Here is a 21,365-nt window from a genome sequence, read left to right on the forward strand (position 1 = left end):
ACATGCTATATGTACAGCACACGATGAGTGGTGAAGAGAACTTTTTATTTGGCAGTTATGGCTATTAAACAGTTGTTTTTAATGGGCTCTGCAAGTTCTCCATTTCCCATTATTAAAGACTGATGTTAATTAAGAAAATATAACCATTAAAAAACAAAACCACCCCCATTAAAGGAAAATAAGGTCCACACCTCCTACTGCATTTCAAAGTACATTTGGGTCCTGCTTTTCACTTTTTCTATCCAACACCCTTTTAAAACAGTCTTTACACTAGGTAGTAAACCCAGAAGTAAACACAATAAAGAAACCCTTTGAGCTCAGCAGTATTGCACTAAGAATTAGAGCAGTGGTACTCAGACTTCAGTGGTTCAGGAGCCAAATTAGTGAACATTATCCAAAAGAGCCACAGTAGTGTGAATTCATTGTTTCATTTACTATTTTTATACACATATATATTTATTCTCTCAGAAAAATGACTGACCAAGCATTATTATTTTATCAACTACAATTGGCTAACAAATTAAAAGTATCCCGATTGGTTAATAATTAAATCACAATGTTAATATCATGCACTGCAAAGAGCTGAAAAAGACTCATTAAAGAGCCACTTGCGGCTCACGAGCCTCAGTCTGAGTATCACTGAATTAGAGTATGTCTAGAGTTTGTGGTCCAGTTTTAACGCTACTTAATTGATTGCCTCAACTTGAGTTAACAAACACAGCTTTATTCGAGATGCTCCACAGAGGTTTGTTCCAGGGGGCATCTAGGCTAGTATTTACAGTTAAGTTAGTTAAATCAAGCTTGATGGCAATCAATTCACTTGAATAAAAGCAGCATCACAAACTCTAGATGGACCCAAAAGTCATACCGTATAAACAGGAACCATGAGGGTCTCTTCACTCCTTTCTGGTGTTTCTATGATAGAAGTAACCATAGTAAGGGCAGGTCTACACTAAGGGGTTAAGTTGACCTAAGTTATGCAGCTCCAGCTACGTTATTCACATAGATGGAGTCGATGTAGCTTAGGTCGACTTACTGCGGTGTCTACTGTGCTGAGTCAATGGGAGACACTCTCCCGTCAACTTAACTTACTCTTTTCATTCGGGTGGACGTGTACCCTAAGTGAAATATCTGTTTCAAGATCATCTATTAGCTGCTAACAGTGATGAAGTCAACTTAGATAAAGACTACACTAAGTAAAACCAGGTATGTACTTTACTCAGGAACAGACCTGATAGTTTAACAGTTTGGTGTTGAAAAATATAATAAAACCAAGACTGTCACATTCAAAATCCAATCTCTGTCAGGATATGTCTATGCTTAGGCCTAGTCTACACGATAAAGTTATGTTGACTCAGCTGTTTTGCTCAGGGGTGTGAAAAATCCACCCCCCTGAGCGACATAGTTAAGCCAAGCTAGCTACAGCCTCTCAGGGAAGGTGGATTACGTACACTGATGGAAGAAACTCCCCCGTCAGCATAGGTAACGTCTACGCTGTAGTGTTTCAAGTGTAGACAAGCCATATAAACACTACAGCTGCGCCACTGTAGCGCTTCACTATAGACACTCCACTAGTGATGGGAAGGGTTCTCCTGTCACTATAGTTAACCCACCTCCCCAAAAAGCAGTAACTATGTCGACAGAACTGAGCTAGCGCTGCCTACAACGGGGGTTAAGTTGACATAGCTACGTCTCTCAGAGAGAGACAGCTGTGCCGGTCTAAGTTTTTTTTTTTTTTTTTTTTTGGTGTGTAAACCAGCCCTCAGTGAAGTATGGGTTGCTGGGACTATTAGTTGTATGGCATTTAGAACATGCCTGTGGTGTTGGTCTGTAGCCACACCACCCTGTGCTACAACTGTTGGGTCTCTCAAGCTCTTCAGCATCGAGGTGGCTCAGTAAGCTCTCCAAGCAACACCTAGATGCAGCAAAAAGTCACGCTGATGCTTGAAGTGGAACTCTTCCCTTTGAATCAGTACTGAATCTATGGTCTATGGTGTTAAAGGGCACTGTGCTCCTCTAGACGCCATCTTTCAAGTGAAACATAAAACAGAGGGCCTATCATCTAGGGTGTCCTTCTAATAACGAATAACTTGAAATGCAGCAAATTTTGAAAGAAAATTAAAAGTGGCTTTGGGTATGAAATCTTTTTCCTGCCAATTTTTGTTGTTTATAATCCCATTTTCCTATTTTTAATGTTTTCTCTCCCTCGCTCCTGTTGCTGTGCAAGACTACATAAACTGACTATACCTAAAGTGCTGTCAAAGACAAAGTAAATAAACTGAAAAATACTGAAGTAATTTTGTCTCTAGGTTTAAGTAATACTTGTAACAGGTACAAAAAAATCCAGACACCAGTGAGATTTTTAAGCTGACTGTATTCTTTTAAAGATCTCAGAGCACTTTTTGTTAGACTAGAGATGTTAACTCAATGTCTGGGCAAATTCCAACTACAATAATTATTTTGTCTATTTAAATTCTACCTGTTCCAACAGTCTGCACTATCCATCACCATATTTGACTCTTATGTAGAGCTGCTTTGTGCTAACAGCTATCACATTCCACCTCAGTGGTGATACTTCCATAGTGGGTAAAAACGTTTCCCCTACCTATCGCAGGAGGGTTTTGTGAAGCTCACAGTAATTAACTAGTGTTTGTAATATGCCTTGAAATCCTGGGATGGAAAGAATTGTGTGTATCCTGACACTGTCAACAAACTGTAGAAAAGGAAGTTCTTTCCTATTGACTAGAGCTATCACTACATTACCATCTTGTATCATGGGGTTAGAGGCAACTAGATTTTGCATACACAATTCTTTGAATCTTTTCAAAACTTAGGGTAGCTTTACTTAAAGGAATACAATTCTCAGAAAAACACTGCACCATATAAATCTTAATTAAGTTAAAAAAATCTTATGACATATGTTAAACACTTATTCTACTATTCTGGTAATCTTGTGTGCTGAAAGATTTATCTTAGGAAACATATTGCAGATATCTTTGGATTTTACAGAAATGAAATTTACAAAATAAAGGTCTGATATGCAATCCTTACATCTATGGAAATTTTGCCTCAGTTAGGACCGCAAGATTGGGCCCTACACCCATCAAACATTGTAAGCCTATAACCTTGCTATTTACACACTTACAAGAAGATTCCAATATTTTCAAATAAATGTAAGGCACCAAATCACACAGAAATTTGGTTAAATTTCATATTTATGATTAACAGAGGGTCTAATAGAAAGACACTTAATCATTAGGATCCCAATTGTGATTTTCCACCATGTATTTTGTCTCTAGTGGGAATGCTTTACATTTTGAAAAATTGTTCAGACAGTGAAAGAATGTTGACGTTTTATTTTTAATACTACATTTTGTTCCTGTTAGTGAAGCTGATGATTAAATTGTTTAGAATATAATGTTTTATGCTTTTAAAAATGCATTTTCATGTATTTTTTCATATATAGACAGGCCCACTAGTCTGCATAGCCCCTTGTATGCAATACTTTTTCAAAATTTAAATCTGAAAAATAAAATGGAGATTTTTGGAGACACTTGTATTTTTTTTTTTTTAATTTAAAAATCTTGGTATTGCTGTCTAGATGACAAGTGGTGCATGGAAAGGAGGTAATTTGTCTAAGATCAGTGATGTGTCCAGCTTTCTGGACTTTTTTGAGAATACAAATCTTTCCTATTTGAATCCAGAGTGTGTGAAAGTTTGTAGTATTAAAAAAATTAGTTAATTCTGGTGAAATACTAAAAAAAATATATATATCCAATCTTGATTTAATTGTTCAGTCATGGACTTCCTTTGTGACTTGAGACCAATCACTTAGCTTTTCTATGCTTCAGTTCCCCATCTGTAAAATGGGGATACTTACTTCATAGGGGTGTTGTAAGGATAAATACACTCAAAAATTATGAAGGACTTTTGAGATCTACTGATGAAAAGCCCTATAAGAAATATGCATTATTCTTTATTTATTTATTAAATCTTAACCACTGAACAGGTAAGACATAAAAATAGTGGTACTACAAACTTCCTCCACATAGCCACTGGCAACACATCTGAAGGAAACCTCTCTGGCCAATCATTCCTCAGCCTTTCAACTGAGATTGCTGATGAGGGTGCCAGTGTTGATGTGGATAGGTGTCCACAAAGAATTAGATTAACAACTCGCTTAACATAGTCACTTTAAAAATTACTTTTAAAGAAAGGATCTCAGGAAGATGGAAGTGGTGTTTCAGTGGCAGCATGAGCATCCCTGTGTTGACTGCAGAAGCATACCCATTCACATGACAGAGAGAAAACTAAGAGAGTACTCTACTCAAATGAGTACACTGGAATCTTCTATTTAAACAATGCAAATGAAGAAAGAAGGAAAAAGATGTCAGTAACTGCCCATTCATACTGACAACTTGACTTGGGGCGCTTCTGTAGGAAAATGCCTGATGGGAACTTCAGAAGTAGATCTGGAGATGACTTATTCTGGCTCTCAAGTCCAGATAGTCTAGAAGAGGAACTTGGACTTGGTGAAGTATTTGCTAAATCCTGAGCTAATGGGAAATACACGTCTATCAATTATACAAAGCTTATTTTGATATGTACATCTGCTTATGTTTAACAGCTCTAACTTCACTAGATACCATTTACTACTTATCCTAAATCAGAGCAGTACATTTACGAACTTGTTGAACTTTAGAGACTGTAGCTGATTTGAGGTTACCTCATCCCAGGACTGTCACAGAGCCAAAGATCAGCACTTAAATTCAGCTTGCGATGCCTCTCCTCAACCATGATTAAACATGTTTTACTATTAATGTACAGTTTGGCCCTGCCTACAACATCCATTAAAGAAAGACTGGTCCAAATCCTATTCTATGACCACAATTCTGTAAGCCATTTTATAACACAGACAAGCCTTAGCTACACTAGCTAATGGAAATCTGTTAGCACCTTTTTGCAACAACCAAGTTTAAATGCAGTTCACTGGAAAGGTACTAACAGTGTTTCAAATCTTGCTGTGGACAAGCCAAATAAGTAATGTTTCGGATTAAATTTAGTTCATTCTTAGGGTTAAAGTGAGCAGAATTTAATGAATTTTTGTATAAGGGCCACAGTATGGCAATTTTTACAGGAGTGTTTCACTACCAATAATTTCAAAGCAAATAAAAGGTCACAGGTTTATATGTATGTTTGGATCTTTGGTTTTCTTTTTTATATAACTAACCCTAATGATCGCAATTTAATAAAGCTGAAGTACACAGTCTAGATGTGTGCATTAGTTGAGGAAGAGGTTTTCAGCATCAACCTATCATTGAAAACAGATTGTGATATTTAGTATGATGCATCTTTATAAGGAAAATGATTTATTTAGCTTATTTAATTTTATTACCACTTATTTCATAGCTCATGTCACATTATAAATAGCCATCTCTACAGAAAATACTCCTTGCTGAAAACTGCAATTTTTAAAGTTTTTGTATGGGGAAAGTTGTTTTGCCCACATTTGTGGGTTTCATAGCTTAACTTTCTTTTGTATGTAAGTCAGAGAAGTTAACAGATTGATACTAGGGAATAGGCGGTGGCCCTCTGCTGTTGGCACACAATTCTGATCAATTTTCAAAGCACTGGTTTCCAACACCCCTATAAATTCAACCTTTGCACATCTGATTACTATACAGTTGCATCAGAAACTACTACAACATCGTTTAGAAGAGACCTATGTATTTTAACCATGGCCCTGAATTATGCTAAAGCCTCTAAGAAGTGTAAAGCCCATGCAAATCCTTACTCATAACAACAAGAATTTAAATATAGCTAATCTCCTACACTGAGGCCAAGGAGCTCCAATAGCAGAGAGGTAATATGAAATTGTCTTAGTAATTAAAGGAAGTTTAGCATAGAAAGAAATGCAAATCTGATAAATTACAAGAAGTTGCCCTAATTCCAGCCACATTAGACCTCATCCGCTATCCAAAACAACCAACTCTCCCACTTTAGCTAAAAAGCTTGAGAAGGGAAAAAAAGATGACTTTTGCAATATGGCCTTGAAGGGCAACAAATAATGGCTCTGGTGAAGAATTAGGGAAGTTACAATGAATGCTCCTCAAATCTGGAAGACACTTTGCTTCCAACCCCCTTCTGCTTAAACTATGGGGGCTTTTCGCTTGAGTAACAGAGCTGGTATCAAACTGGGAGAGAGGTGATCCCCAACATCTTAAATTATACCTGGAAACAAACTGGACGCTTGTGTTCTGAATGGAGCACAGGTGTAATATTGTTCAGAAAGTACTGAAACAGAATCCGATGGAACTGAAAGATACATAGGTTATCTTCATTAATAGACCATTGAACATTGTGTGAAAAATACGAGGCATCCCTTAATTGGCCTATTATATAGATTCTAGGTGAGGGTGGATCAGCATCCTGGAAATGAGGAGAGTCACCATCTTTGCTTTAACATTCAAACCCAGGTTTGCTGTATAGCAGTGCATGTGCTATCATTTTAATGCTAATCATACTTTAACTATAAATCACTCACATCATTTCTGTGTAAATCTCTCTCATAGTTAAAAGAAGATGTCCAAGTTTGCTTTTTATAGAAACCCAGTCCATTAACAAAATTTAAGGTTTGGTAATAAGAGAGCCCAAAGTAAACTATACAGGTAATGACTATATGAGCAGCTCATTAATGCTGTAAACATGTGGCAACATACAAGTGAAAAGATTGAGAGAACATAAGATAATTCTGGAAGTAGTGCTGCTTATGGTGTTGTCAGAGGCACACTTAATTTATCTGTACAATTTAGTGAATAAAAGCAGAAATGTTGTAGGCTTACTTTGAGTGGTGACATTACTTTTGGCTTGAGTCAACAAGTACAAGTAAAAGATTTCCACCTGCTGCATCATAATCTAGACTGCCACACTGAGCCTCAGCCTATTCTGAGGAGCAGTTCTGACAGAAATTTCCGGTTGTCTTCTCATTCCATTCTGGAAGGATCATCATTTTACATAGATCCAATCACCAGTATTACAAGAATACTCAAGCTTTCAACAGCTGGAGAGCTACTTCATCACTGCAGTTATGAGGACACAACAGACTGTCCTGGCAGTGTGTTGTGATGTTGCATCAGGATTGTGTCAATATGTGACAACACTGCATCAAGGTGATTTAACACTGGCGTTCCAATACAACATCACAATCCTGTGTCAATGCCTCTTTTCTTCCCACCCCTGTCCTCTCAGGTGAAGACAGAGAGTGAAGGGTCCATCCTCTTTCATAGCTACAGGGAAGGGAGATCTCATCACTTTCTCTCGCTTCCCATGTGACCAGTGGCAGTACTGGGAATACTCCGGTAAGGAATGCTCTTACTGTTGGTGCCCAGGAATGTCTATCAGACCTAAAGATTCCATGAGGGCCTTGAAGAACCATATATAGCTCAAGTAGCTGAGCAGTAAATCTGTGTTCTATTGCAGAGGTTCTCAAATTAGGGGGCACAGAATGCGTTTGGGGGGGAGGATGAAAAGCTTTAAGGGAAAAAAAACCAACCCCCCCCCCCCCCCCAAAACGTACTGTGCGCATTTTACCCATAGCACTGACGAACAAAGCTGATTCCTCCAGCCATACGAGGTCCTCAGGTGGCACTGCGTATTTGACTCTAGATGGTGCTGTGCGTATTGACGGATTTCTGTTAAGCTTGCAGAGCATTATACAAAGTCGTTGCCGTCTGTACATTAATCCATTTGCTACAATGTGGTGTGCACATTTAATTGTAAGAATCGACCACAATCACAGTGTTGCTTTGCTCTTATTGCAATGGATTGTTGGCTCTGTTTGAATCAATGCCTTACATATTCTAATATTTAGTGAGCTGCATGTTGATTTGTTTTTATCGATATATGTACTTGTGTGGCGGGGGGGCATAAACTACTACAGACACAAAGAAGGGGGGTGCAATCACATAAGTTTGAGAACCACTGCTCTATTGGGTGGGAGGAAGGAAAAGACCAATGTTAATGCTGTTCCTTGAATCAGCTCTCTGGGAATGCTAACAGTCCAACTCCAATACATCACCTCCATGGGACATCTCAGCTTGACCGGGCTGGGGGCAATGTTTCCATTACAAACACCGCAAAAGTTTGGCCAGGACACCTTTTTCATCTCTTATAATTTGGTGACCAGGTATTTTTGAAGTCCCTGTTCATATTATCTCTCAATTGATATTTGTCAAGTTCTACAAGTCAAGCCCAGGTTAATAAAAAACAGCCTATAAAGACTGGTTTCTACCCCACTGACAGTATCATTTTTGTGTTTGACTATATTTATTGAGATAAATACAAATATACAAGCTGTTTTGTATTAAAAAGGTTTCTTTCACTTTCCCCTATAAAGTGGACCATAAAGAACATTAGCATTTAAAAATGTTGTCCCCCACAAGCAGTCTCCTATCTATGGCCTACAGGATTGATAAGCTGCCTGCCCTATGGTTACTCCATAAGCTCCCCAGAAAGAGATGATTAAAAAGGATACTGAAATTTTGGGCTTAACGTACTTGAGTGAGATTTTCACCCCTGCTGAAGCTGCCATATGCTGGGTAAAGGGGCCAGAGTGACAAAGGAGCTCTGAAAACCCTAGATATGGGCATGGGAGAATTCCCCAGCACAGGAAAGGAGGAAGATAGCCTCAGGTTGTCTTTTGTGGACTCCCTCCTAAGCTCCACTATAAGACACATACCAGAGGTGAGGGTAGGAGGGGGAGGTGAGTGTCAGGGACAAGGAGGTGTGCAGCCACAGTGCATAGCGCTGCAGAGGTTCTGCACAGTACTGCTGCCCAAAGACATCCAGTGACAAGCTACTGGAACTTAGAAAACTGCAGATTTTCAGTGTCACAGTCTCAGGATAATTGCACCTGTATCCCCCCACTTCCTGTGGTCCATTCCAGGAGTGCCCAGTCAGGTCTCAGATCTCCAGTCATCACCTGTCTCTGGGCAGGGACCCTTGTCCCATCCCTTGTGACAGGGGCGGGGAGGAGGGGAGGGCAAGACTGCAAGGCTCCCTGCCTTACACTGTGATATCCCTGGCAAGCCAGTCTGCCTAAAGGCCAGCACCTGTGCTTGGCTCTCTCTCTCTGAGGGCTATGAACAGTGCATTACTAGCAGTTACTAGTTACCACCAAGTTCTTTCCAAGCAAGCGCATTTATTCTCAAGGTAAAAGCATTGGAGAGAAAACATATAAAAACAAGCAGATTTAAACAAAAACTAAACATACCAGAATCACTTGTCATACTTATGGGGCCCTAGTAGGCCAAAGTAAGGGGCTCCCTTGGATAGAAAGACCTGTCTGTTAGCTGTATCAGAAAGGAGGCCCTAAGTCAGTTTAAATGCAGCCTTTTTTATATCTAAAGCCCTTTCTTTTTCTGTTAGTCTCTGGAAAACCCACTTTGAACAAGTATATGCAAGCCTCCCAAGGGATGGTACCTCTAGAGGTATTTACAACCTGAGTGATTCACTTTAATCATCCCCCACTGGTTTTAGTTCCTGGAGGAGCTAAAAGCAACCATTATCCCCCTCCCCTGAGCTGCATACAATGCCTGGCCCACAGTAATACAGAGATTATTTATTACCTTAATATTTATTACCTTAATAATTATTTTAAACAATGTACCAGACGTTCTCCGAAAGATGCTGCATGCAGATGCAATATCTGTCACACTCAGCATCTCTGAATAGCTGGCAACACCTGTTTAGATGCCTGAATATAGATTCAGAAGCCCAACTTTAGCCACTCACGTTTGAAAATTCTGACCCAAGTCTATATTAGTCACACACACAAAGTTGCCAGGATACTGCCAAACTTGGGTCTCCCACATGTCAACATTTGGAGCTGTATAATCAAGAATTACATTTATTTACATTATCTGTCTTATCTAATTAATATGTGTGTCTTGTTCATCAGAATCTATTCATTTTTTATATCTCAGCTCATACTATTGGTATATAAGATACAGACATATTACACAACTTATGGGAAGTTGTATATATAATTTATTAGTGAAGTCTTCAAGACATACATTATCTAATGTAAGGTCTCTATTCTGACCTAGATCTTGTGCAATACTGTATTAATAAAGTATTTTTCAAGTATACAATAATTTTCATCCCACAGGAGACCAAAGTACATTGTTAGGGTCAGATTCTCTGTTGCACTCCACCTTGCAAACTTGATTAGACCAGTGCTGATTTGGTAGCAATATACACTCTTTGCATGGGTGTAAATAAGATAAAGATCAGGGAAATGCAAAAATCTGTCCCAACACATACAACATGCAAACACAGTGAAATGCAGTTTTCTCTGGGGTGGAGAGCTGTATCCACATCGATAGGTGCCCATTGTGACAGATATGGCAATTTCCTGCAATATCTTTGGGAGAGCTAAATGAATTAAGTTTAAATAGCTTTGGAGTCCATAGTATTATAAATGCCGAGTTTTTATACTGTTGTGGGATTGTATGTAACTTCTGTAGAAGGGAGACGTGGCCAATGTAAACCCTGGGAAGTGTTATGAATTTCAAAAGATTATTTTAAACAATGTACCAGACAAGAACGAACTTTTGGGACAAAAAGTTAAACAGCATTTCCCAGGAAATCTCCAGGCAAATGTGCATGCTAATGTACCCCCCTCCAGTAATGCTTTGCCCTGAGGAGGGGACCTTTGTCTGCTGATCATCTGTTATATGAGAACAAGCTCAAAGGCTCAAACTGCATAAAGGAAAGAATGAATGATTCACAGAGGTGCTTATTCTGAGCTAACAGTTGCAATGAACTCGTAACCACAGAAAAACGCCTTAATAGAGTTTGAAGGATTGATCACGTGCCAGAACCCTTGCTGGAGTTGGGGGTGATCTCTGGTAAGTTTAGCAGCCTGCATGTAGGTTCTTTTATTGTTTTCAATGTTTTCTCTGTGATACTTTCACCTTAAGAGTAAATGTGCTTGCTTAGAAAGAACTATGTGGTAACTTTCAGTTGTGGGCAATTATGCTGCTTATTGCCTCTGAAGAGAAAGCAAAGCAGGCCTGCTTAGGCACTCTGTATTGCTGGGAAACTCAGTGTAGGCAGGGAACTATGCAGCCTGGAAAAACCCTGGTCAGGAGGATGAGAGACACATGGGTCTCTAGGCTGGGGTGGATTCTGACCTAGGCCACTGGGACATGACTTTTAGAAAATGACAGGGGAATGTTAATTAACGTCAAAGCAGGGAAAGCAAAATCCCCATACTTACGCCTGCAAAGTGCCAAGCATTCTCAACCTCCACTAAAGTCAGCAGGAGATGAGGATGCCCTGCACAAGGCACACTTTACAGGATTGAGCCCATTGATTTTAAGGTCTCATCAAAGAAACCACGTAATTGATACACTAAATGATGCTACCAAGCACCTACCCTCAAGAGGAGGGAAGGGTGAAACAGGCTCCAAGGTTTAGAATATGTAGTTGCAAGGAGTCAAGTCAAACTTTATTCTTAAGCTACTAAACCACGCATCTGCTATTCTGATTTCTTGGGATATTTAAAACATTTTAATAAAGATGTAATTATACTGATCTAAAGAAAGACTTCTGACACAAAGGTAACCTGCTCAGCTGCTGCTGGGAAAAAACCCTCCAACAGGAGTATAAATCACCAGGCTTCATGAGGATGAGAGAGACTTGGAGTGCTGGCTGCGCTACAAATTTCTGGAAGAGGAGACTTCTGAACTCCATCTGATCAATAGCATTATAGGGTTGGCAAATACTGATGGATTTATTGTAAACAGTTAGCACCTCACTAAGATGGAACGCAGCAGTGTTTTCTTTCTAATTACACCAATAGCTATTACTAAGAATCATATCAGAGCATTTACATATTTAGGTAACAGTAGAGAGATCATTTCCGCATGTCAATTAAAGTCAAATGGAACAGTGCAGACTGCTGAATTTACAGATTTTTCTGCAGTGCCAGCTTCCCATTTTTTTATTGTGCAACAAAGTAGCTGCTACTTGCCAGTGTGTCCTTTGAAATCATAAGGTAAATTTTCAGCAGAGGTATTTGGCCACACAAACTACACAAATCAATATTAAGCCAATAGCAATTTTAAATGCATTTCGTTAAGTGCTTTAATGGAAGGTGCAGGGAAGCTGAAACACTTGGAAAGCAACTCTCTTCCCCTCCCCATAAACAATAAAAGCAGTGCTTTCTATCCACAAACTGAACATGGATACACTCCCTGCCATATGTCATGTTGCTCTTCTCTTCCTGCTTGTGTAGCTCCTCAATATCAAACTCTGAACATTAGCTTTCAGGGATATTTTCTTCAAGCATCTACTGATAATATCAGCACATGCACACAAAACACTTCAAAACCGACTGAGAGAGGCAGTAAAAACGCTGCATGATACATGTATACTGGAAAAGAGGTATTTATTATACAGTTCTTAAATGGGATTTGGCTACATTACATAAGCAGCTTCATGCTAGCACCTCTAATATACTTTTACTGTCTCCCTGCTTTTTGTTCAGCTCTCACACTGCAACAAACAAATGTGTATACACTTATAATAAAAGGTATGAAGACTAACCTGCCAAGGCCGATCCCAATCCAGAGGAATAGGAAATGCTCCAAGCCATGCTCCCACTATGCTACACATCGTGGTAATCTGTAGACTGTTATCCCAGATGGACATAGCTCTGTAAGATTAGCACATATTACAAGATTTTAACAGCACAAAAGTCATCCTTTCACAGCTTTAGACTGACTGATCTGATCTCTGCCACGCTCTGCAAGTCAAACAGCAGATATTAAAAAAAAAAATACAATTGACATTTTATATATAACATACAGATTTATTGGGTGGAGGTGGTTATAGGGGTATATGTCTACCACACCCCACTCACTGTAGCAACCTTTCCCCCACCCCTTGCATTTTCCATTTTTTTCAAGGGGGTTTGTTAGTAAGGAGCATGTATCACTTTCCCCTTTTCCTGCCTTAACCACACACCATACATAGAGGGGCAGAATGTAATATCTCCATACCACTTCCAGGCCCTGACAACATGAGAGTTACATTTCAGGCACCAAATCTGGGCTCCAGCATGCAAAACTAGCTTAAGTTTTGTACGCTGTACTTAAAAATATAAAAACTGCTATAATCTTATGACTAAGAATTCTACTAGTGCTACTGCCTACATTCAACTCCAATCCCTATGGAAATATGACAGACAAAAACATTCAACCCACTAGCAGATTTTACTGAACACTACCCCTTTAGTCTTCTGATGGAAGCATAACATGATGAAATACAGAAGTTATTTAATAAAACGTTATGGACCTAAAGCAAGTTTTATTTTTGCCAAAGGCTACTTAATTATTCCTTTTGGCAATAACAAACAGGTTACTTGGATTTTTGCCTTCAGACTGAAGAATATCATTATAGGTAGGCTGAAGATGTGTAACAGAGATCTATATTAGGTTTTGGCTAGAATTCAGATTTTGGATTTGAAGCCGATGAAGCTAAAAATCCAGTGAACTGTTATTGAGATATTTCCACTATCTTGAGCCAAATCCAAACCAGAACTGTGGTAGACCCTAGACCAGCTGATGCTATGGTATGCACAATATTCTCTGTCTATGCTGAGTCCCCAGTTGTGTTTAACACTGTGTTAGTTACCACAACTCCCCAGGGTTCTAATATGATGTACTTTCCCAGTACACATAGGTCTAAGAGTCTCCTTAGCAGCCTCATATATTTCAGCCTTTTCTTAACATATTAAAGATAGATACCTCCTCTGCAGTTGTCATCACTGAAATTAGGAAAGGCCAGTTGCATTTGAAAGCTGTGATGAAAAAGCCTCCATGTGTCAAAAATTAATGTTATTTTAACCTTTTGAGCCAGTGACCCATAAGGTTAGCCATGACCAGCTGACACAATGTTAAACACAACAGTCCTTGTGTGTACTGTTTCACACCATGTTAATTACCATGACTCCTCAGGATTGTAGTCTAACAGGATATAATTTCCCAGGGTAGAAAAGCCATTAGGGAGATTATTTTTAACCCAAACTCAGACAGGAGAAGAAAGAAGTGGAGCAGATTTTGTATGGAGTCTATAAGAGAATACACAAGGGACTTTTCACAACAGCAACCTTTTTCCCTTTGTAAGTGTAGGTCTTTCTAGCATGCAACTTCCAATCACACTGGAGGATTCAGGCTACTACCATTGTATCACATCAATGGGCATGCTAATAGGGAGGGGAAATTCAGTTAGCCAGTTCTGCCTCCAGTTATAATAGCCGCAACAACTGGTAAGAACTAGATGGAGGTATTTCTAGGCAAAGGATATTTTCTATCATAGAATCACAGAAGTGTAGGACTGGAAGGGACCTCAGCAGGTCATCTAGTCCAGTCCTCTGCCCTCAAGTCAAGAGTAAGTAATAACCAGACCATTCCTGACAGGTGTTTGTCTAACCTGTTCTTAAAAACCTCCAATGATGGAGATTCCACAACCTGCTGTCCCTAGGCAATTTGTTCCAGTGGTTAATTACCCTGACAGTTAGGAAGCTTTTCCTAATGTCCAACCTAAACCTCCCTTTCTGCAATTTAAGCCCATTGCTTCTAATTCTATCCTCAGAGGTTAAGTAAAACAAATTTTCAATGGCCTCCTTGTAACAATCTTTTATGTACTTGAAAACTGTTACCATGTCCCCTCTCAGTCTTCTTCTCCAGACTAAACAAACACAATTTTTTTCAATCTTTCCTCATTGGTCATGTTTTCAAGACCTTTAATCATTTTTGTTGCGCTCCTCTGGACTTCCTCCAATTTGTCCACACCTTTCATGAAATGTGACACCCATAACTGGACACAATACTACAGTTAAAGCCTTATCCGTGCAGAGTGGAGTGAAAGAATTACTTCTCGTACCTACCTTACAACATTGCTGCTAATACATCCCAGAATGATTTTTTTTTTTTTTTTAAACAACAGTGTTACACTGTTGACTCATATTTAATTTGAGATCCAGTATGACCCCCAGATCCCTTTCCTCAGTACTCCTTCCTAGGCAGTCATTTCCCATTTTGTATGTGTGCAATTGATTGTTCCTTCCTAAGTGGAGTACTTTGTATTTGTCTTTATGGAATTTCAGCCTATTTACTTCAGATCATTTCTCCAGTTTGCCCAGATCATTTTGAATTTTAATCCTATCCTCCAAAGCACTTGCAACCCCTCCCAGCTTGGTATCATCTGCAAACTTTATAAGTGTACTCTCTCTGTCAGTGGTCCCCAAACTTTTCAGGGTTGCACCCCACACTTACCCCGTCCATGTCCCCCACCCAGCTGGGGCCATGAACGGGGCCACAGCTTGGGGGCGGGGCAGGGACAGGGGTAAGGGGGGCCAAGGCTGGAGCCACAGCTGGGGGTGGGAGCAGAGCCCCGGCCAGGGGGCAAAGCTGGCAGCCAGGGCCCCGGAGCTGGCAACTGGGGCCGGGGCCGGGGCCAGGGCCAGGAGAAGAACTGGGTGGTGTTCCCTCCCTGCCCCGGGCCTTGGCCACACACCCCGAACATACCTCCATGCCCCCCTAGGAGGACGCATCCCACAGTTTGGGGACCTCTGCTCTATGCCATTATCTAAATCATCAATGAAGATATTGAGCAGAAAATGACCCAGGATCAATCACTGTGGGACTCCACTTGATATGCCTTTCCAGCTTGACTGTGAACCACTGATAATTACTCCCTGGGAACAGTTTTCCAATCAGTTATGCACCCATCTTACACCAGCTCCACCTAGGTTATATTTCATTAGGCTATTTCTACACTACAGCCTATGTCGGCAAAAATGTATTTTGCTCAGGGGTGTGAATATTCCACCCCCGAAGGACATAAATTACACCAACATAAACGCTCATGTGCACAGCCAACCACAGTGGTGTTTTCTGTATGCCGACAGGAGAGGTCACTCCCGTCAGCATGGAGCATCTTCACCAGATGCGCTGCATGAATGCAGCTGTATTGGTACAGCTGCACCACTGTACATATAGACATGACCTTAATTTGTTTATGAGAAGATCATGAAAAACAGTATCAAAAACCTTACTAAAGTCAAAATATATCACATCTACCACTTCCCCCCTATCCACAAGGCTTGTTAGTCTATCAAAGAAAGCTATTAGGTTGGACGGACATGATTTGCTCTTGACAAATCCATGTTGACTGTTACTTATCACCTTATTATCTTCTGGGTATTTGCAAATTGATGGCTTGATTATTTGCTCCATTATCTTTCCGTGTACTGAAGTTAAGATGACCGGTCTGTAATTCCCCAGGTTGTCCTTACGCCCCTTTTTATAGATTGGCACTATATTTGCCCTCTTCCAGTCCTCTGTAATCTCTTCCATTTTCCATGAGTTTTCGAAGATAATCGCTAATGGCTCATATCTCCTCTGTCAGTTCCTAGGATGTATTTCATCAGGCCCTGCCAACTTGAAAACATCTAACCTGTCTAGCTAATTTTTAATTTGTTCTTTCCCTATTTTAGCCTCAAATCCTATGGCGTTCACTATGTTAGATGTTCAGTCGGTATGACCTTTTTGGTGAAAACAAACAAAAAAAAGCATTTAGCACTTTTCTGTTGTCTTTCTTCCCTCATTGAGTAATGGGCCTGCCCTGTCTTTGGTCTTCCCCTTGCTTCTAATGTATTTGTAGAATGTTTTCTTATTACCTTTTATGTCTCTAGATAGGCTAAAACACAAAATGAGATTAAACTTTCTAATTTTGTCCCTACATACTCGTGTTGTTGTTTTTTTATTTTCATCCTTCGTAATTTGATCTAGTTTTAGGATTCTCTTTTGAGTTTCAGATAATTGAAGATCTCCTAGTTAAGCCAGAGTTGCCTCTTGCCATAATTCCTATCTTTCCTATGTAGTGGGATAGTTTGCTCTTGTGCCCTTATTAATGTCTCTTGGAAAAAATGCCAACTCTCTCTGTTTTTCCCCTTAGGCTTTGCTTCCAATGGGATCTTGCCTACCAACTCCCTACGTTTGCTAAAGTCTGCCTTCTTGAAATCAATTGTCTTTATTCTGCTGTTTCTCCTCCCACCATTCCTTAGAATCATGAATTCTATCATTTCATGATCACTTTTACCAAGCTGCCTTCCACTTTCAAATTCTCAATCAGTGCCTTCCTATTTGTCAAATTCAAATCTAGAACAGCCTCTCCCCTAGTTGCTTTCTCCATCTTCTGAAATAAACAATTTTCTCCAATGCATTCCAAGAACTTGTTGGATAATATGTGCCTTGCTGTATTATTTTTCCTCAACAGATGTCTGGGTAGTTGAAGTCCCCCATCACCACCAAGTTCTGTGCTTTTGATGGTTTTGTTAGTTGTGTAAAAAGATGTATTAACCCCCTTTGATACAGTTGGGACTGTATGAACCCACTTCTTTCACTGATTGTTCCATATGGGCACTGCTGCCATACCTATGAAAGTACCCCATACCTTGAAATAAAAGCCCTTGGGTTTTCCTGGGCAGTCTCCAAATCAAAAGGAAAAACATCTTAGCATCTTCTTCATAAAACGGGAAAAGACTAAATAATCCTGGGGAGAATCACCTTTCTCCACCTTCCCAATGGAAAAATACTTTGCTTCAGAGGAATCTCATTTTTTATATTTAAGTAATAGTCCTGTTTCTCAGCAATACCTCCACCATCCCAGGCAAGTTTTCATCATATGCCAAATCAGTTTTGGTGGTGGAAGTGTCAATGCTACTAATGTATGCATGTACACTGGTTGCGCTGAAACCATCAGTGTTCAGGTAATCTAAAACTGCATAAGTGATTCCAGAGCATAGATCTGACATTAACTCTCAAAAACTCCATGCTAACAAGGGCTCCAACAAATGTCCATGTTAGGACACTGCTTTGGAGCATTCAGATCAGTGAAAAGACCATCACACATTAAGGAAACAAATTTCTCAAGAGATAGCATCACACCTATTAATGCAGTATGTCTTGCTGCATCTGAGGATCCATTATGTAGCTTATCTGTGACAGCATGTCTGGGAAAGGAATAGCCAGAAACCACAGGCAGCTGTTCGTAAGAGCTGACAGCAAAGTCAGCTGCAAAATGAGGAGTTGTTTGGTTCCTTTTTGGCACTGGCAGAAGATGATGCCTTTGTGGTGATGACTAGGAAAATAGACTGTGTCTGAAAACTTGCTAGCCAACAAATTTTTTTAAACATGACTTTGCACCTACTGTAGACACAGTTTAACACCTTGACAAATGTGTTCACTGGTCATGGTTGATCCTAAGGGGAAAACATGATCTATTTTCCTTGTCTACATGTACCCTCTGACGAGCCATGTTGAACATCACTGGTTGAGTTCATAGACTCATAGACTTTAAGGTCAGAAGGGACCATTATGATCATCTAGTCTGACCTCCCGCATGATGCAGGCCACAAAAGCTGACCCACCCACTCCTGGAATAATTCTCTCCCTTAACTCATGTGTTGAAGTCCCCAAATCATGATTTAAAGACTTCAAGTTGCAGAGAATCCTCCAGCAAGCGACCCCTGCCCCATGCTGCGGAGGAAGGCGAAAAACCTCCAGGGCCTCTGCCAATCTACCCTGGAGGAAAATTCCTTCCCGACCCCAAATACGGCGATCAGCAGAACCCCGAGCATGCGGGCAAGATTCTCCAGCCAGACCCACATTGACCATTGATACTAATTACCAGCGATGGCATGTTATTGACCTATTGACTAAAATCACGTTATCCCATCAAACCATCCCCTCCATAAACTTATCAAGCTTAATCTTAAAGCCAGAGAGGTCTTTCGCCCCCACTGTTTCCCTCGGAAGGCTGTTCCAGAACTTCACCCCTCTGACGGTTAGAAACAGTCGTCTAATTTCAAGCCTAAACTTCCCGACGGCCAGTTTATATCCATTTGTTCTCGTGTCCACATTAGTACTGAGCTGAAATAATTCCTCTCCCTCCCTGGTATTTATCCCTCTGATATATTTAAAGAGAGCAATCATATCCCCCCTCAGCCTTCTTGCTCAAGGGAGAAAACCTCACCACAGTCTGGTAACAATCACATTAGGTCTAGCAGGACACTTTACACAGGATTGGATATAAAGCTATACAGTCTCCTCTGTGGGACTTGCATGATTGTAGGTAGCACTGGTGCAGGGTTCTGACACCCAGTGTGGGGTCTTACCTTGGTTCCTTTTAAACCAAAGCTTCTGAGGCTTTCCAGGCTGGCTTCATGGCAATCTTAACAGACCAATTGGAGAAGGCCAGGGAGACTTTGAGGAGTACGCTCTAGGACTGAGTGGCACACACGTTACATTTGTGAACATATATCATGTGCTGGCCAGTCATGGTCCCTTCTGGGGCATAAAGCACAGTAGTCACGTCAGTAGATGGTGCACCAATGCCAATAACCAAAATTTCCAAGGCAGCATGAAAAGAGACACGGAAGTGACCACAAGTGCTCCAGTAATGCACGATTGCCCAAGGACTCTGTCCAGAGATATATGTCACTCTGGAGAATGCACGGCCTGTGAGCCCAAAGGCCTAGGTATGCTGATGATGCAAATGACCCTCCATAAGATGCTCCGGAGGGAACAGAGGAAAGAGGCAAAAAATCCCCAAGGTGTGTTGACAATGCCACTGAATGTCCATAGATTGTTTGAGAAGTTGAAGGGCGCATATAAGCCCCACAAGAATAAACATCAGGAATATCCCCAAACTCTACCAGCCAATCAATTAAAAAAATGTTGGGTTTTGGTTGCTGATATGTTCATTTTTTAACAGAACACACCAGTGAGACAAAAGGATGGATTTAATCAGCCATTGTGGTCCCATATGAGCTCCTTCACCAGTCAGAGAATCGAACTGATCACCAGAGGCAACTTAAGTACCTCAGTAAGCAGCATGCCCCTCTGGGTAGCACAGCTTAGACTTTTTACTTTAGGTAGTTCCCACCATGCCTGTGCTCTGGCACACCCTCTGTTGGGTTTCTATCTATTAAGATGGAATCTTTGAAGACTCTTTCATATTCCATTGCAATTTTCCTTTAGCATTCTGCAGTTCTCATCTGCCATATAAATTTCCTAATGAACTTCAACAAGACACAAAAAGGATCACAGCTAAGTAATTCTAACAGAAAAAAAAAGATTAGTATTTTTAATATCTTAGAATTTTAGTCTAATCAAGATTCTTATGTAATTGCTATAATAATACTGCCTCAATAGACTTCCCAGTGAGGAATCATCAGGGGCTCTCGCTTTCAGGAACTGGAGCCAGATGGGTCTAGAATGAGCTCTGCTGGAATTAATTTTTGTTTACTTCTTACTTGCTGAATTTTTATTAAAAAGTTGTTTGATTTCTTTCTGTCCCATTGAGAAAATAGTTACTTAGGAAAACATGCCAAAAACAAAAAGACTGAAGTGACAAATTGTAGTAATTCAATCAACCTATGCCAACAAAGACAAAGGACTTGGTATCATTACTTCATGTACCTCACCATATGGGACATGTGAATGATCCCACTTTTCACAAGTTGCATGATATCAACAAGCCTAACAACAATAAAAGGCTGGATATTTCACAAAACACTATTCCCTTAACAGACCACAATTTTGAGACTTATCTGGGGATAAGAAGATTTTGCTGCTCAAAGCATCATTGAGGGCTCTGATCTCCTATTGTTACTAATTATTTCATATGCAAGAGCACAATTCCCCATACAGTAATGCTTCATAAAAAATACACAAACATTAACAAACCCTGAAAGAGCTCCTAGGACTGCAATGTAATTGGACTGGATATTTTCCTCAGATTACTTTAGCTTGGAATATGGTTTAGTTTGGCAAAGTTAAAGTAGGCTAACTATTGCAGTGATTATGGTTTGTTTGTTTTTTCTTTTAATTTGTGTAAGAAATCACACGTAAGGCTGCAACAAAGTACTCCATTCTGTTGGGGATTAATTTTATGAGTGAAATGGAATTTTAAATTTAAAAAAAAGGTTGCCATGTGACTATCTCAAAGCAAACGTCCATTAATTAAAGAATACCATGACAAGGTGAATGGATCCTGCACATTGCCAGTCAAACCAAGGGCTGAAGCCAGCCCGAGGCACCTAGAGGTCCCACAGCTGTCTCTTATTAGGACTGCCAACATCCCCTTAAGAAACACCTGCTGGTTTATTAGGGCTAATTGCCAACAGACACCTGAAGCCCATAGAGGGTTCATGCTTCATGATGCTTCATGATGCACATATGTTCTATCATCACTAGTTTGTCTTAAGTGTGTACATCCTGTTTGTTTAC

The 21,365-nt window shown here is 40.1% G+C and overlaps 1 protein-coding gene across 1 annotated transcript in view; it reads right to left on the reverse strand.

The window, feature by feature from the left end:
• PIGF (phosphatidylinositol glycan anchor biosynthesis class F) overlaps positions 1–21,365 on the reverse strand; it is a 43,282-nt gene that overhangs the window by 5,390 nt on the left and 16,527 nt on the right. The window contains exon 5 of the mRNA XM_065402193.1: positions 12,613–12,721. Within this exon, the coding sequence (XP_065258265.1) occupies positions 12,613–12,721 (109 nt within the window). The remainder of the gene's footprint in view (positions 1–12,612; positions 12,722–21,365) is intronic.

This window comes from Emys orbicularis, chromosome 3, assembly GCF_028017835.1.
Source record: "Emys orbicularis isolate rEmyOrb1 chromosome 3, rEmyOrb1.hap1, whole genome shotgun sequence".
NCBI classification, from domain to species: domain Eukaryota; kingdom Metazoa; phylum Chordata; order Testudines; family Emydidae; genus Emys; species Emys orbicularis.